Genomic DNA, 18,616 nt, shown 5'->3' with positions numbered 1-18,616 from the left:
AATGCATGATGCGCCCTTTGTGTAATGATGTACTATTACTGCAAATCTGTAAAAGGTCTGAAAAATAATCAATGAACCTGCAAATATTATGCTGGGTCTACACATGCACTTCTTCCAGGAACTGACATCAAATGTCACTTCCCTCCTGTCCTCTTTTTTATTGCTTCTTTATCAAAAGGTCAAAATATCACGACTATTTACCTTCAGCAGTTCTTTAATAAATAAAATTCTAATCAGGAAAAATGAGCAAATTATACTTATTTCAGCCCAGCCATTTGATTTTTTCCCATTTGATTTTGTTAAGTTATCTGCCTGCATCATTTAGAGGGACTGGGATTTCTTTAAAGCCCTGTCATTATTCAAGAAGCAGAATGTATTTGTAGTCAGGCCCATGTAAAGGTCCTTATGCCAAAATCTGCCCATTTGTAGCCAGATATGCCTTTTTATGAATGGCCATATGTTCTTTGTCCAAGCTCAGGAATTCAAAAATCAACTATGAGTGAAACATATTTTTTAAAGGAGTTCTTAGTAACACAAAAATCAAGGTATCACTGTCTTCTAAAAAATAGAATAAACAGTAATAATGAACCTGTTAAGAAACACCCATGAAATGTTTTTGGGAACTGAGAAACAAAGAAAGTAGCTGCAGTTCCGGCCGGGCGCGGTGGCTCACGCCTGTAATCCCTGCACTTTGGGAGGCCGAGGCGGGCGGATCACGAGGTCAGTAGATCGAGACCATCCTGGCTAACACGGTGAAACCCCGTCTCTACTAAAATACAAAAAATTAGCCGGGCGCGGTGGCGGCGCCTGTAGTCCCAGCTACTCGGGAGGCTGAGGCAGGAGAATGGCGCGAACCCGGGAGGCGGAGCTTGCAGTGAGCCGAGATGGTACCACTGCACTCCAGCCTGGGCGACAGAGTGAAGACTCCGCCTCAAAAAAAAAAAAAAAAAAAAAAAAAAAATAGCTGCAGTTCCTACTTGTCAAAAGGTTCCTCTTTAATCAAGTTGTAGTTAATGATCCTGATGATTCTTAGTAACTCCAGGCAATTCCTAGAGTTATTAATATTTGGCTCTTTATCAAAGCCCACCTACAAGGAAACGCACAGGTTTCCACTGACTGGTGCATAGTTTCCCATGAACAATTTTAATTAAAAAAGAAAGTCTCATCTCCCAGGACAGGTGATGGAGGTGCAATTTCCCCCAAATCCCTGCTTTTGCCCCCAGAGTGCACCCAGTGGAGAAGCCCACTGATGGCTGCACTGGCAGCTGCCTCTGCACCACCATACACGGGAACTCAATGACCCACGGACAGAGGTGGTGACAATAAATTTACGAACATTAGATTTGAGATAATTAACTGAGTTATAATGTTGAAATTCTAAGCCTCAGTGTGATGGGTATTAGAAAGCTAGGCTTTCGGGAGGTAATTAGATCATGAGGGAGGAGCCTTCATGAATGGGATTGGTGCCCTGACAGGAAGAGGTGGGAGAGCTTGCTCTCTTTCCACCATGTGAGGATACTATGAGAAGTCAGCAGTCTGCAACCCAGAGGAGAGTCCTCACCAGATCTTCACCATGCTGGCATCCTGATTTTGGATTTCCAGCCTCCAGAACTGTAAGAAATAATTTTTTTTTTTTTTTTTTTTTGAGATGGAGTTTCGCTCTTGTTGCCCAGGGCTGGAGTGCAATGGCACAATCTTGTCTCACCGCAACCTCCGCCTCCCAGGTTCAAGCGATTCTCCTACCTCAGCCTCCTGAGTAGCTGAGATTACAGGTATGTGCAACCATGCCTGGCTAATTTTTTGTATTTTTAGTAGAGACGGGGTTTCTCCATGGCAGTCAGGCTGGTCTCGAACTCTCAACCTCATGTGATCCGCCCGCCTTAGCCTCTCAAAGTGCTGGGATTACAGGCATGAGCCACTGCACCTGGCCGAGAAATAAATTTCTGTTGTTTATAAACCACCTAGCCTATGGTACTTAGTTACAGCAGCCTGAACTAAGAAGCATATTTTATCATGCGAGTTCCTTTCCATTCAGTTTTCAAAATCCCAGGTCCTGATTTTCAGTAGCTGCTAGTTGCTAAGGATATATTAGGTCTTCTCTTCAAACCCAAGATTTTGTCACTTTTCAAAGGTTGTAATTTTGAAAACAGCATTTCACAGACCAATGCAATCATTATTTGAACTCATGAATATAATCAAAGTTGAGGCTTCCTGGGTATATGTGACAGCTTCCTAGGATTCTTGTTGAGAACTTCTCCAAACTTCCACTTCTGCCCCTGTACTGTATTTAGATCATTTCCTTCCTGCTTCACCTCTCCCTCTATGGTCCCTAATGTCCTTTATTCATTCATTCATTTATTCACTCATCAAAATGTCTTAAGCCCCTCCTGTGATCCAGGCAGGGGCAGTATGATCCAGATCCAGGCAGTATATTGGGCAAGTATATTGGTACAAGAAGATAAAAATGGAAGCATCAGAGTTGAATTAAGTGATAAGAGGTCATTGTTCTAGGGTACACAGTAAGCTTTGAATAGATACAAAATAAGCTATTATAACTGAGGCTTCAACTCATATGCTTGTCAAGATGCCTAATCAGAATTTAAAATAGTCTTAATTTGAATGTTGGTACAATCATCTTGATATTTGAAGGATCTGCATTTGAGGGAAGTTAGACATATATAAATAAAAGCATCCCTGATGACTGCAGCCAGGCTAAGCTTGGGACAGGTAATGGTTCATTCAGGGTAAACTACAGGTGGAATATATAATGTCATCAAATCAGATTACCACTTAGGATATCAACAATGCAGTTTTTGGACCAAGGGTTTCTGTAGGAAACAAAATTCCCATGAAGTTAGGAGACAGGAAGACATGTGTCTATATGGATTTGATGGACAAATTTCCCTTTTGTGAGTATCTGGTTAGCTATCATTTGAATGTGTCTCCTCCAAAATTTAGGTGCTGTCAATGTGGTAGGGTTAACAGGTGGAGCCTTCAAGAGGTGATTAGGCCACGAGGGCTGCTCCCTTGTCAATGGTATTAAGACACTTATAAAAAAGGTTTTATGCAGCATTCAACTAGCTTGCTCTTCTACTCTTCTGCCATGTGAGGACATAGTGTTCCTCCCCTCTAGAGGATGCAGCCCTCACCAGACTACCAAACCCACTGTTGCCTTGATCTTGGACTTCCCAGCCTCCAGAACTATGAGACAAGAAAGTTTTGTTCGTATAAGTCTCTCCATCTCAGGCATTCTATTAAAACAACACAAGTGGACTAAGGCACTGGTCGTTCTTAGGTTTTAAACTCTTGAGGACAGAAATATTAATGTTATAGCGTATCTCCCTTTCCTACTCCTTGTCCTTGGACTAATTTTTAAATTTGAAGATGTGCTTTATGGCATTAATTACATATTTATAAAGATTGCACAGTTTCAAAGACTTGATGGACTCAATCCTTTCCATATGGCATATATGTGATGGTCAGTCTTTGACTTGATGTAACTTGTACAACAGTGCAAACCCTTACTCTACATTAAGTAGTAACCAAAATTGTGGTCTTTGCATTTTGCCTGTTACACTTTAAAATTCAGCTTAACGGGTCTATCTACTATGCTACTAATTCTACTCTTTTTTTTTTTTGAGATAATTATACACCACTTCATGGATTCTGTTGATTTCATTTAATCCACACAAACAGATTTTCCTCCAATGATTTAAAATCCTAATGCAAGTACACAAGGAGCATTTCAAAAAAGAAAGTAAAGTCAGTACAATAATAGCAAGCGAAGGCAAAAAAGCTAATCCCTTTAGGAGATGAGTTTTGGTCTTTTCAATGACTTCGAAATAGGGCAGTGACCTTTATACCTGAAAAGTGTTTTACCTCCTGAAAAATCTCCTTATGCCACTACACCAGTTACACCCAACAGGATAACATTTGTATTCTGTTTTCTAACTTCAGCGGACCAGCAAATTGAAGTTATCACAAAAATAATACCCTTATTTTGAGTTTTCTGATTTAAAGAGAGAATGCTTGACACAAGAAAATCTCAATCTTTCAATTGGACAACCAGCATTGAGAACAAATGAAATGTTTTTTTCTTGCCAAATGACTGATAGATTATAAACTGAACCACTGATCAGGGCAGGTTAGGGAAGACAATCAAATTTTAAATTTAAAAATTAATTAATGTTACACTGTTTTGCATCAAATCAGTCTTCACAAGAACTGTCTTCATGGGAATACTGTTGCGTAAAAACATGGTAGGAACTCTGGATTTGTTTTTAATGATACCGTTAGAGCCACAATTCATACAATTTAAAGGAAAATATTCTTGTAAATAAAAACTAGGCAATTCAACTTCTTTTTAAAACTCAATGAATTGTGAAATATAAACCCAAAACTTATATTGCAAAGGTTTTCTGGATTTTCAAACTTGCTGAGTGCAAAACGCTCTGTTATCTCTTGGTGCCTGGGGAAGACCAGGACAAGGGGCCACGCAGTACAGCACACAGGACTGTGCCAGCCAGCACACCCATTCCAAAGTCTCAGTGGCATATTTACAACTCTCTCTTTGCATTTCTTTAATTCTGGGCTTCCCCTGTATACTTTTTGCACAGAAAGTGGATACACAATGGATGCTTTTATCCTGTTTATACTGCTGCATGTTTCTTGTTAGGATGGCTTTTCTACATTTAAATCTAATCCTACTATGGAGGAAATATTAATAGGAGAACAGAAAGGAAGAACTCAGGAAATGTTCTCCTTCTCTATCTGAGAGCCCAGTTTTCCAGATTCAGTGGTCTACCAAGCTCTAGTATCTTTTGTCAAAAACTTTCTCACAATAGACATAGCTCATGGTGAAGCAGGTAGAACTTTGGTTATTTCTATGGTGGGGAGTGGATTAATGTTCAGCTGCACATCACAGAGCAGGATAGAGGTACACTCAGAATTAGAACTCAAGACTTTTTGGAAGGGGCAAACAGTCCATTATTCTAATTAAACAAAATTAGTGTTTTTGCCTAAAAATTAATTTTCCTGTACCCATTTTCAGAAAATCAAATTTCATCTTCCAGTCTATTCCATTCTCTTTTCAAAGAATAATATAGGTATTTCTATAAATAGCAATAGTGTTTACTATCCTTCCAGCTTTATAATTTACCTTAGAGATCCCTTAAAAATGATTTTAGGCTGGACACAGTGGCTCACACCTGTAATCCTAGCACTCTGAGAAGCTGAGGTGAGCAGATTACTTGAGGTCAGGATTTTAAGAACAGCCTGGCCAACATGGTAAAACCCCATCTCTACTAAAAATACAAAAATTAGCCAGGCATGGTGATGGGCACCTGTAATCCCAGCTACTTGGGAGGCTGAGGCAGGAAAATTACTTGAACCTGGGAGGCAGAGGTTGCAGTGAGCCGAGATCTCACCACTGCACTCAAGTGTGGGTGACAGTGAGACTCCATCTCAAAAAAAAAAAAAAAAAAAAAAGATTTTAGGATGAATAATCTCCAAAATCCATTCCTTATTAGTAAAGATGCAGGCAGATGGTTGCTGTTTTACTATCAGCACTGAGAATTATAAATTTTTATTCTTTGTTAGTTTGAGACAAGGAAAATGGTATTTGTACATTAGTATACGTTTATCACTAGAAGGTCTGAAAATTTTAAATATGGATGTTAGTCATTTGAATTTTCTCTTCTGTGACATGCCTATTCAAACCTTGTGCTAATTTTTCTACAGGGCTCTGGATGTTTTCCTTACAAATTTGTTTGAGTTCTTGGGATATTATGAAGATCAATCTTTTGTGAGTTATAATAAAAAAAACTTTTCCTAGTTTGCCCTTCACTCTTTTGTTTATAATCTTTCTGATGTCATACAGAGGTTTTAAATTATATGTGACCAGATTATTTGTATTTTTGCTTTGAGATTTCTTTGCTTTTATATTAGAAAGTCCTTTCTGACATAAACATTAAATTCATGGTCAGATAGTTCCTATTCTGGTGTTTTATATATTCATTTACTGGATTAAGTATCATTGAGTTCTGTAAGGCCTGGGTTGAACTCATGCTTTGATTTCTGGGAAAGACCAGAGCTCTGGGAATCCTGAGTCCAGTTAGAAGACAACAGACTCGGAACCAAAGCTGGGAGTAGGTCTTGGGCAGTCGGTAGAAGAAAGACTTCCTGAGTCTCATATGCGGTCAATATGGCTTACCATTAGATAGGAATGGTTTCCTTGGTGGAATTATGGGTTGATTTGAATAAATATGAGTTTATTATGTTATCAGGGGGTAGGGGAGTCCATATAAAGTTACTTTGAAATCCCAATGACTTGCATATGGCCATAGTCTACCTCTGTGCCAGAGTGGGCAGGGTTTATGCATCATTATAACCCAAGATGTGGTTTTGCTTGGAGACTAGAAATGAGATGGTGGGAAAAGGAAGCAGCAGGAGTGGGTAGGGTGATATTTTTCCTCCTTGTGAGAGTGAAGACGGGTGAGTGTTGACTGAAAATGAAGGAAGCCTTTGAAAGGAAGAAAGAAAGGAGGAATTGGGGATTTGCAAGCACTCTGGAATATAATTCTTATACACATTTATTATTCTAGAACAGAATTCTTACGTATATTTATTATTCTAGAATATAATTTTTACATACATTTATTGAGTGAGGATTCCAAATCAAAGACTTTACTCATTAATACTCCTTTTATAGCATAAAACAAACAAAACCAGGAAGGTTTGCAAAGTCTTGAATCTCCTTACAGTTCTAAATATTTTTTTTGGTTGCCTGATGGTTGACTGGTATCAATTTATTATTAACGACACCTCATACACTGTAACCTACATGCCAATTTATTTAAAGTTAACATGCAGGAAGAAAGAAACTCTGCAAGGCAGTTTAGTTGACAGAAGCACAAGTGTAGATGAGCTGTCTCTGCTCATATAACACTTTCAAAGCAATGATAAAAAACCAGTGACAACTGAAATCAATTCTCTCAGGTGTCAAAGAAAAGAGATACATATTGCAGGATGTGTGAATATATGTCCACAGAGTTTTCTGAAAAACAGTTTACTATCAATCTTGCTCAAAATTATCCTTTTCCCTCAATATATTAATAACTAAACCTCAACTAGCAAGAACGCTCTGAGAGGAGGGCAATTTAGCCAATTTAATTATCTTGTAACATACTTTCTTTGAAAAGTGGTTTTATTTCCATCTTTACTGAGAATCTTCACATTTGACTGTCTTATGAAATAGAGGAGAGATCTGCCATTAATGGTTGACCAAAATCTTGCAAATACTATGTGTATAAGTTTTCTACATTGTGGTAGCAGAATTATGTGTGTCAGAAGAGAGAAAGACAGACAGGAGGGGAGAGAGAAAGAGGAGAAAGAGACAGAGACAGAGTGAGAGAGATTTCCCCATCCTCGCTTGCTGCGAGGGTGCAAACATTGGCTTGGGTCCACTGATCAGAGGCATTTTGACCAGTGGAAAGAGCCATATGAAAACAGGCAGGATTCAGAGCATCCTCTCTGTGCTGATATGGGAGCAGCAGAGACAGAATTGTTCCATTTGGGCCACAGAAACTCCCTTAGCAGGTCAGCGCTGTGCCTGGTTCTGGGTGAGGTTTTTGGAAGCACAGCTTAGATAAGCTTGTTCCTGTACCTCTTCTTAGGATTCTGTGAGCTTCCTCAATATCACTCACTAAATTCCTTCCTACTTAAATAAATTCCTCTTACTAAGGACTTGATTCAGTACAAGGGGCATGAAATCTGTCTTTGATGACTGAGGATTAACTAGCTTAAGAGTCATCACTCTGGGTGTGAATTTTCATAATGTAGAAATGTTATTATTAATAGCTAATACTTATTGAGCAATCACGATGTACTACTGTGTGCTAATTACTTTACATGCATTATCTCATGCAATCCTTAAACAAATGAATAAGTAGGTACAACTATTGTCTTCACTTTACTAGTGAGCAGATGAAGGCCTGGATGGTTAGGCGACTTGCCCATGGTCACACAGGAGCACATGGTGGTGTCGGGACCTGAATCCTTACAGGTTGGCTCTAGTGCCTGTCCTCTTAAGCACCATGTCACACTGCAGAAAAGACAGAACACTTGTCTCTTTGTAAATTGATCAACTTTATAAAACCAGAGCTGATAACAGATTATTTCTTTGTGATTTATCAGTTTCTCTTAAAGTACAAAAAAATCTGTTATATAACATGTATAAAGTATTGGATTCTGGATAACTGAGATGTTTATTATTGTGAAACATTATAACTACAATTTTTATGAATTATTTAAAAGCCCCACACAAGTTGGCAAATAGAAACACATAACCGTTTTTCTGCAGTAACCAGAGTAAAAAATCATAATTTTTATTTCTGGCACCTGCATGACCAACTCCATAGTTGTGTGACCTTAGACACGCCATTGAAGCTTGGCAATCCTCAGTTTCCTTGTAGAATAGAAACCCCATCATCTACTGACATATTTTGTAGATAAAATGAATAATAACAGACTTGCTGCAAGGATTCACATAAGAATGTAAAAGTGCCTTACAAAAACATATACAGGTAACAGCATTATTAATTGTATTGTAATTAACATTTTACAGAGTGCTTTTGCATATCATAACCCATTTAAATTCCACAAAAACCCTGAGATAGATAAGAGATATTATCCTCCTGGTACATGAGGGAACTGAAATTTACAAATTTATGACTTATTCAAGGTCCCACCATGGGTAAAAAGTAGAAAGGATCAGAAGCTACACATTTAACTTGCAACTTTACCCCCTACAAAAAAACCTTTTATCAATAGCATCTATTTTTTATTTTATTTTTTGAGACAAGGACTTGCTTGCTCTGTTGCCCAGGCTGGAGTGCAGTGGTGCTATCGTTGCTCACTGCAGCTACAAATCTCCTGGGCTCAAGTGATCCTCCCGCCTCAGCCTCCCAAGTAGCTGCAACTACAGGCACGTGCCACCATGCCTGGCTAATTTTTAAATTTTTAGTAGAGACAGGGTCTCGCTAAGTTGCCCAGCTGGTCTTGAACACCTGGCCTCAAGTGATCCTCCTGTTTTGGCCTCCCAAAGTGCTGGGATTACAGGCACATGCCATCATGCCCAGCTAATTTTGTTTATTTTTTGTAGACACAGTCTAATCATGTTGCCCAGCCTACTAGCATCTAGTCTTATTATTTTAATAATTTTCCTAGGATTATGGCATAGTTTGTATTACATGTTTATTCTAATATGGCACTAGATGAAAGTAGGCCCACTCACCTTTTTGACTTCATACTTAATGGCAAGTTTGACACGACTTAATGAAGCTTTGTGCCTGTGTACCTCCAGAGGTTCTGCTGACTCCAGATCTCCATTCAGAATGGCTTCTACCTCTTCTGAGTCTCGGCAGAGATCCAACACACCCACTACAAAGTCTTTGCACTGCATGGAGAGCTTCCGATAGTCATTCTAAGAACAAGAGATTTAGTGTTTTAACACAAATAATTTGCTTTTATTCAATGGAAAGTGTTTGGGTGAATTAGAAAAAGGTATCCCTTCTTTTGGGGGTAGAAAGCTGCAGCCTACCTGGATGCAAGGCTTGTTGAACTGAATACAGGCTGGATTTGCACCCACCCAACCCCTTAGCCAGGTTTCCTTCTCCTGCAAACAGCCCAACCATCCGAGATAGTTCTGAAAATGGCATGATAATAATCTCACTTATATGTGGAATCTAAAAAAGTCAAACTCAGAGAATAGAAAAGTGGCTACCAGAGGCAGGGGGTGGGAGTAAGACGTAGGGTAAAGTAGAGATGAAATGAGGAGATACTGGTCAAAGTGAACAAAGTTTCATTTAGACAGGAGAAGTAAGTTTTTGAGATCTATCTGCACAGCACAGTGACTATAGCTTTAATACTATATTATATACTTCAAAATTGATGAGTAAATTTCAAATATCTCACTACCACAAAAAGTAATGTGAGGTGATAGATATGTTAATTAGCTTGATTTAATCATTTCACATTGTATACATCTATTGAAGCATCCCATGGTACCCCATAAATATATACAATAATTATTTGTCAATTAAAAATTTTAAAAAGCATTTACTCAAAAAATTGTATGCTGAAAGACCAAAGAATCAAAGAGTTTTCTCTCTTTTGTACAAACAGTAGTTCTTGTAAAGTCAAAACAAGACCATTTCTACATTGGAAATTTTTCTATAATGGCCATTTTTCTAAAATGGCAATTTGATGTAGAAGATCAACTATATGTGATATGAAAGTTGTCAAAACTAAGTCAACTGTGTTAAAAACAACACAAAACAAAAAAACCCTGACTAATAGAGTCAGAGAAAGCCATGAAGGAAGGGTTCTCACACACAAAACTATCACAAGAGGGTGCAAAAACCATAACCTTGCATAAAGGCCATCGCGACCTTACACAAAAAATACCTCTGTGAGGACGTCTGCCCAGCAACTGCCTGTACAACTTTGGACTAGCTCTGCCTTTGTTATTGTTCCTGGAGCGTAGCCCTCCTCACTTTTCTTTTAAAAAACTTGTCTTTCTTTACCTCCCTGAATACACAGAGTTTACCATGTCACTTGTATTTCCACTGCAATATTACATTCCCAGATAAATATGATTTTCTATTTTTTTTTTTTTTTTTGAGATGGAGTCTTGCTCTGTCACCAGGCTGGAGCACAGTAGCACAATCTTGGCTCACTGCAACCTCTGCCTCCCAGGTTCAAGCAATTCTCCTGCCTCAACCTCTCAAGTTGCTGGGATTACACGCAGGTGACACCACACCCGGCTATTTTTTTGTATTTTCAGTAGAGATGGGGTTTCACCATATTGGCCAGGCTGGTCTTGAACTCCTGACCTCAAATGATCTGCCCAGCTGGGCCTCCCAAAGTGCTGGGATTACAGGCGTGAGTCACTGCACCCGGCCTCATTTTCTTTTAGAGAACCTCTCTCTCTGTTATTTAGGTTGACAGTGAAAAATAACTTGTCCAGTTCATTATCCCTTGCCTTACTGGAGACATTGCTTCTCAAAGTGTAGTCCTCAGAACAGCAGCATCAGCAGCACCTGGGTATGTGTTAGAAATGCAAATTCTCAGACCCCAGCCCACATGTCCTGATTTAGAAACTGAAGTAGGGCCCAGCAATCTGTGTGTGTTTTCACACACCCTCCAGATGATTCTGATACATGTTATGTTTGAGAATAATTGGTTTAGAACGACTGTAGAGAGGTAGATGGATACCCACCTGTATACAGAGGGTTTTCTGTTTGTTTGTTTCTCTGAAGGGCATATTATTATGCCCTGCAGAACTAGAAGAAGAGAAATATATCATTGTATGTAATGGAATTCTCAAGGGTTACAGAATTCAGTACCTGAGAGAAAAATTTCCAGGCCACTGGAACTAACACCTTGCTAAAAATAATCCATGAATCTTTAATTTCATTTGCATACTTATATACTGCTGTGGACTACTATAATTAAGTCAGTTGGTAGCATTCCTTGTTGCCTTCTGAATGGAGCTTTGTTTCTAGTCCGTTTGTTCTAATGAAGGCGTCAATGACCATCTCCTGAGAAAGTGTCTCATTTTTGGAAACCCTAGTTCCACTTTATGACTTTCACTAAAATTCTAGCCTATTAGGAAGGCTAACCAGATAATAATCTAATGTGGAACACTTGAGGAAAACAGAATTCCCCACTGTAACATGTCCTGAGACACTGTAAGTGTCTATATAACTAAGTAATATTTGGCACAGTAGAATTACTGGGCTTCCAAAAATCATACTTAAATAAAAGACGTGAAGAATTCCAATTTTTTTCCTTTACATAATTAATGTGATTTGATGGGCAAAACCACGTCATCAGCTAAAATAAACAAGAAGAAGAGAGACTGTTTAAAGGCTACACAGATTAGAATAGTTTCCATTTCAGATATCAGAAATTCAGATAAAGAACAGTTACAGTTAATCCTTTTCCCCTCATAAGGGAACAGATAAAATGAATAAAACTTCAATCTTTAGTTTCCATTCAAGTTGGTACCATGCAACTGATAAAATTAATAAAATGTTCAGTCTCTGGTTTCTGTGCAGAGTGTCAGTTAAATATCCATCTGCTTTCCATTCCTGAAAGACTAATGAAATATTTTATTATAGCATCCAGAAGAAGTATTAAATCCATGCCCGTTGCCATATAAAGCTTCCCTTTTAATACGATTTTTTTAGATGAAATTTCCTCATGTTATTCTTCAGTTCAGACTGTTCTGTAAGATTTGGTACAACATAGGGTGGTCATTTCTCCATTGATCAGAAATAGAAAGAGGCTACTTTCCATGCTTTGAAGAAAACTTAGTACCCACATCTGCAGTAATGCCTAAATAATAACTCATTACCTATAAAATTATAGTCTATAAACTGTTTAGTTTTAAGGAAAGCTTTTTTTCACATCCACTGAAAGATCAGTAAATAATCCAAAAAACTGATAATCAAACATGCTGCAAGGACAGCACTGTTTGTTTTTATAACAATTTAAACATTTCCCACTTAAAGAAGTCTGTTGCCAGAGTGCAGAAAATAATCAGAACTGGAGATAATGGTGATTTCTTTTGTTACAGTAATTGGATACCTTTTTTTAAACCTATGCAGAGCTCGCCGGGAAAGATGGAGAACTCCAGCTAAGAACAGCCTCTCTTCAGCTGCAAAAGCAATCATGTCCACATCGACTCTTAATTCCACCATGAGGCCGCATTGAATGGTAATTCCACCATGTTACTTCACAGATCAGACCATTTTCTGGTCTACATTTTCTAATAATTTTCTTTTAAGTTACTTTTGCATAATGGTCTTTAATAAACCACTCATCCATTACCACAGCCCTCCACAGTTAGCAGGTGGACCTACTGCACACCCTATAGAGCAGAACTTAAAACTCTAAGGATCCGCTCAAGCCAGAGGAAGAATAATGAAGTTCAGTCTTCATTACAATATATCTACAGGTTCTGCACACTCCTTTTAATGTATGTGGTTTAATTATCATTCTAATCCTTTTTTATCCTGAAGAGGAAAACTGAAATTCAACTCTTAACAGGCTTGGTTCTGTCAGGCCCTTTCCCTAATAACAAAAGAGGCAAGTTATCATAGTGATTAAAAGCATAGAGTCTGAAGCCAGACTTCCTGGGCTCAAATACTGCTTTACCACCTACTGGCTGTGTGATATTGTGGAATTCACTTTACGTCTCTGACATGAATAATCAATCCTACCCAATATTGGTACTATGAGGATTAAATGCTTAGAACATGTTTGGTACAAATTAGGTGCTAAGTGCTTCGATATTACCAGGTACATTATATTAGATACAATACCTACGACTGGGACTCAAGACACTCAAATCTAGGCTTAGCATATGAAATGTTGCCTATAGCCTTTGCTTTCTCTTTTGCAAAATTAAAGATGATTCCTAGAGTATTTTCCTGCTATAAAATGTCATCTTGCTTTTTATATTCATTTTTTTTTTCTTCCTTACAGCTGTAGTGTGATATAAGGTGAAATTGTTTTTTTACTTTAAGGAGAGGAAAACTGAGGCACGGGGAAGCAAACGCCTCTCCCCGCTTCCTTATTTTTACAAAAAAGGTGCGTCATGACTCAGTCAGAACTAGAAAATTTCAATTTGCGTTCTCACAGCTTAATAAATGACTGGCTTCCTTGCCACTGACATTTTGGAGGATTAGACCAAGAGTCTATCCTTCCAATATTCTGTTTCTCAGAATAGCTTCAAATGGCATTTGCACATCCAAAATATTTCTTTAATAACCTGTCACAGAGCTATCCTCCACTAATTTATCTAAATCTGTGTCCTAGAATGTTTGACCTCTTAGGGTATTGACTTTCACATGTTTTCAGCACCATGCCTACTGCATTTCTCAAAGAAATGTGAAAACTGCAGAGTGGCTGAGAATCTTCTCTGAAGCACCTAAATGATGGCAATTTCAGGGGTAAGATACTAGATATTATGGGCCATTGATAAGATAAAATAAATATAGGTGTTTTAAAAGGAAAAAAATCACCTCTTTTTCACTAGGGAACTATTTTTTTATTTCAAGGCTAACACTTTGAGCTCAAAGTCCCCATGGGAAGAATATAGCGAACACCATGGAATAGGGCAAATTAGGTTACCTGCTTGCCTCAGAAATGAGCTTCATTTTCACTGCCTTTTCAGAGCTCAGAGTCTCTGGGTCAGTGCTATGGAAGCACTATTTTCTCTGCCTGTCTAAAGCCCTGACAGATGGACATGAACATGGGACAAGAGGGGAGAAAGGTGAAATAAAGACAGATAAGAAAGGAATAACAAGGACAGGTAAAAATGAGAGAGAAAAGGCACATTGAGTTAGGGGAGAGAGACGTGAAGTCCTCGGAGACTATAATTTCTAAAGAACTGTCTTAATTTCGGCTCAGAGAGGGCTATCTTGCTACACAAGCACTTTCCATATAATCTAGAAAAAAGAGCTGGGAGATTTAGATGATTTTTGCATATCCTTATAGATATTTGGCAGCTTTATAGATGTTCTCTAGAATTCAACTGTGTTTTCTCTCTTTTTGCCTCTTCATTTGTGATATTTCCCCACCCTTGAAAGGTTATCAGAGGTGACTCTTTAAGTTACAATGAAAGAGATTCTAAGCATTACCAATATGGATCTAGCCAGCTTCAGGGTAAAACTATGAATAACAAATTCTCTTACCATAGTTGCACTGAGCTGACGTCTCTGGGTGGAATTGCAAACATCACCATCTTTAGTAAATTATTAAAACATGATCTTAGAAAATATTCCCTTTTATAGAATCTCTTGCAGACTTTCAGTATATATCAAGAAAAATGTGTAAAAACAAGGTTTGTGTGGCATTTGAAACAGTGGCAAATAAATACGTTTAGAATTATGTTTTAATTACTGTTTCAAAATAACAAAGTGATATTTAAAAGTGCTTTACCTACGTGCTTTTCTACTGTCTCTAAACAGAATTTGGAGTTTCCAACTTGCTCTGAGTTCTATCTAAAAAAAAAAATCATTTGGGGGCCAAGTAAATAAATCTTTTCAAATACCACATAATGAATCTCCTCAAAGGGATTAGATATAAGGTAACATTTACTTTCTTCTTTGTATTTTACCTTTTTTGGAAATTTTTTACAATAAATGTGTGTAGCTTTTACATCAGAAAAAAATTTTAATGGATTAACAAAATTATAGTAAGTCCAGATCTCCACTGGGACAAAATGAGCATTGATGGATATCCAGGGAATTTTGTGTGTATGGAAAAGGGATGGGACCACTTTCCCACCATTTTCTTGCAACACCGGGACAAAGTATATTTTTTGTAACCTGAATTATATTGCTAGTTGCATTTGTGTAAATCTCACTAACTATAAAAACTATATTCAGATGTGAAAGAATAATCACTTTTTCTGTGATCTGACACCATAACACTCAACTAAAAAGATTAACTTAGCATCTAGAAAATAATTTAAGGAATTGATGTCTACAATCATCTTTTTAGATGGGAAATGGGAGACAAGAACCTGTCAAAAACAGTCTAAATGATATTGATCAGAACTATGAAATACCCAGATTTAGTAGCCAATCAAAATGCATAGGAGGAGGTAGCAACTGATCAAAAAATAAAAATGACCTGTCGTTAATGTATAATTTTTATAAAAATAAATAATACTGCTTGACTGAAAATAATGTCCAGGAAAAAAGTTCACTCATTAAAAAAATCCCTTAAAGCAAATCACTTTGCTGTCCTCATATTTCTAGATTGAACTGACATCTGCGGCTCACCATTCTGAATATACATATGCGGAATTCAGGGAAAGGCATTTTGTCATATCAGTGAAATGACTTTAATAGTATTTTTTATTGGTCTTTTGACTTTTGATTCTAAAGGGATACACAAATGCTTGGGCCAATGAACAGTGCATTCAAAACTAACACTATCGTGGAGATGGAATGGGAGCTTGCTCTGTCCAGTCCAACACAGACCTAGTATTGCAGGAACTCCAGAAACGGTACACTCCCTCAGGGGAAATAAAACAAACTATTACTACTTATGTTCTACCATACAACTAACTACAAAACAGGAGGAAGGATTTGGAAGACAAAAAGTCACACCAAAACCCTCCTTTTAGCAAAAAGGGGAGAAATCTTGAGTTTTATTTAATGCTTACCCAGAACACAGAGCGGCACCATAATTATAGCTCTCTGATCCAGAATACTGGATCCCCAAAGCGAATTTGTCACAGCACCATCATTGAGAGGGAGAAAGAAAACATCAGACGAGGTCTGAATGATGCTCTCAGTCCCTCGTGATTTCACATTCACTGGGCAAAATCGAATGTGGAACGAACGGTGGCAGAGCGGGCCAGGCAGCAGTGGGGAAGTGGGTGAGCACGCAGAGCAGCCGGGGTAGAGCGCAAAGCTTACCTTGAACTCCTTCTCTATGTTGGCCAGCTTGGCCAGCTCGTTGCTGAGCTCTAGGGCTGTGAGCACTGGGTCTTCGCTGGACAACGAGAGGTACGCCGGGCTGGCCAGCCCCTTATAGGCGTTGATCCTCGAGCGCGAGTGGCTGAAGGAGTCGTGCCTCTGCTTCTCCATGCAGTCCCCGCACTTGCAGAAATAGTCGTGCGGCCGCTCGATCCTGGCGCCCTTCATCAGCAGCATGTGTACCACTTCGTATTTCTGGCAGTGCGCCGCCAGGATGATGGGGGTGATGTCCGGCGAGAAGCGCGTGCCGTCCTCGTCGTAAGCGTAGAAGTCGTCGTCCTGCAGCTCCTGCTCGCAGGGGCTGAGAGTGAGGCGCTTGCTGGCGGCGAAGCCAGGGTGGTTGAGGATGGCCTCTACGATGCGCACGTAGCCCTTGCTGATGGCGAGCAGCAGGGCGTCGCCAATGCGCGCTAGGTTCTCCTTCTTGAGCAGCAGCTCGGTCACCTCCAGGTGCTCGTTGCCCACAGCCAGCTGCAGCGCGTTCTGGCCCATGTAGTCCACGCAGTTGACGTTCAGCGTCTTGGACTCCTCCAGCATTTTGCGCACCACTGGGATGTTGCCGTACTCGGCGGCGTCGAGGAAGCGCTCCTCCTCGGCGGTGAGGCTGGTGCCCCGGTCATTGAACATGAAGGCCGGGCCCCTGACAGCCTGGCGGCGGCCCTTCTCCCGCATCACCGTCATGCGTCTCAGGGATGGGCTTCCCTCCATGGACCTAATCAGTAGCAACGATAAAACAACTGTAGAATATTAGGGCATATTCCTTCCTTTCACATGTCAGGGCCCTTTCTGTAATACACAGTACCCACTGCAAACCTCTGTCTGCAGGGGGCCGGCTCAGTTGCTAGCGATATCGTTGCTAACTACTTGCCTGAAAGTGACACCTGTGATCTAACCCTGGCTGCTAGATCCCAGAAGGGAGCCGGTAGCCCTTCAGAACAAATGCTCCTGTTCTCTAGAACATGATATTCAGATGGAATAATAAAAATTTCCATATACCCATGCCTTCCTTGTGACCCTAGTAAAGATGTAACTCATCGTACCTTCTGCTCTTAAAAGTCTTGGACATTGAGGCTTGCAGGTACTTGGCATTAAAGTACTAGGCTTGAAGGCTAAGGGAAGTTAATTTTTTCAAGAATGAGACCAAAACACTCCTGCCAAGTCATTGCATCCTTTTAACTAAATAAAATCATTGACCCTCAGCCCCCTAAAAAAGCACAGGGTTTAGGCCAAGTATCATCTTGCAGGATCTTAGTTTCATCTTTTTCTCTTTAAAATTTTTGTTTATTTAAATATTTTTTTAGAGACAGGGTCTCTGTGGCCCAAGCTAGAGTGCAGTGGCAAGATCACAGCTGCAGCCCTGAACTCTTAGGCTCAAGCAATCCTCCGCCTCCGCCTCCCAAGTAGCTAGGACTACAGATACGTGCCAATCGCCCCCACACCCTCCACCTTATGCATTTCTCTTAAGGGGATTCACCCATCCCCAAGTTACAGGATTTATCTTTTCAAAGATGCAGACAAGATTTAGCAATTTTGAGCATCAACCTAGATTGATTTCATTGAAAACAACTGTGCCTTTGTAATGAGAATTATTTAATTACTAGTATTACATATTTGCCTCTTGGAACTGAAAGGATAAGGTTTGATTATGGTTTAAAAATCACTAGAATTACTTTGTGAGTAAAGCAGCTGGGCACTATTTGTACATCCAGATCAATGTGCACTGAAATCCTAACACAACCACATTAGTTGAGATTTATTTAGCTGCATTATAAAAGTTATGTCAATTGATGTGTACAGTGATTTGAGTTCACATCTTAATTTCCGTGATGCTAGGTAAATAGTTTCATTTCCTTGTGCATCATCCTTATGCCAGGTATAAAATCAAATTTTATAAAGTTCTCCAGATTTTCCTCATGAATAAAAAGCTTTTTCAGAAATTCAGGGTCTCTGAAAAACAATGCTAAATAAACACTTTTAACATTGTGACTATCTATAATCTTTCAATAGTCTGTGCAATATTTTGGTGGCTATTAAAATATTGCACAAATATTGTATAA

General features: G+C 39.1%; 2 protein-coding genes across 6 annotated transcripts in view; one reads left to right on the top strand and one right to left on the bottom strand.

Moving 5' to 3' along the window:
• Positions 1–18,616, top strand: part of LOC126955751 (signal peptidase complex subunit 2-like) — a 705,796-nt gene that overhangs the window by 530,129 nt on the left and 157,051 nt on the right. The window lies entirely within an intron of this gene.
• Positions 1–18,616, bottom strand: part of TRPC3 (transient receptor potential cation channel subfamily C member 3) — a 73,097-nt gene that overhangs the window by 36,283 nt on the left and 18,198 nt on the right. For all 5 annotated transcript variants that reach the window (XM_050792625.1, XM_050792626.1, XM_050792629.1 and 2 more), the window contains exons 2-3: positions 16,500–17,271; positions 9,293–9,481 (exon numbers count right to left, since the gene is read on the bottom strand). In XM_050792625.1, the coding sequence (XP_050648582.1) occupies positions 9,293–9,481; positions 16,500–17,271 (961 nt within the window). The remainder of the gene's footprint in view (positions 1–9,292; positions 9,482–16,499; positions 17,272–18,616) is intronic.

This window comes from Macaca thibetana, chromosome 5 (assembly GCF_024542745.1).
Source record: "Macaca thibetana thibetana isolate TM-01 chromosome 5, ASM2454274v1, whole genome shotgun sequence".
Classification (NCBI taxonomy): Eukaryota; Metazoa; Chordata; class Mammalia; order Primates; family Cercopithecidae; genus Macaca; species Macaca thibetana.
Note: the sequence above shows the minus strand (reverse complement) of the source record. Positions and strands in the feature narration are given on the sequence as shown.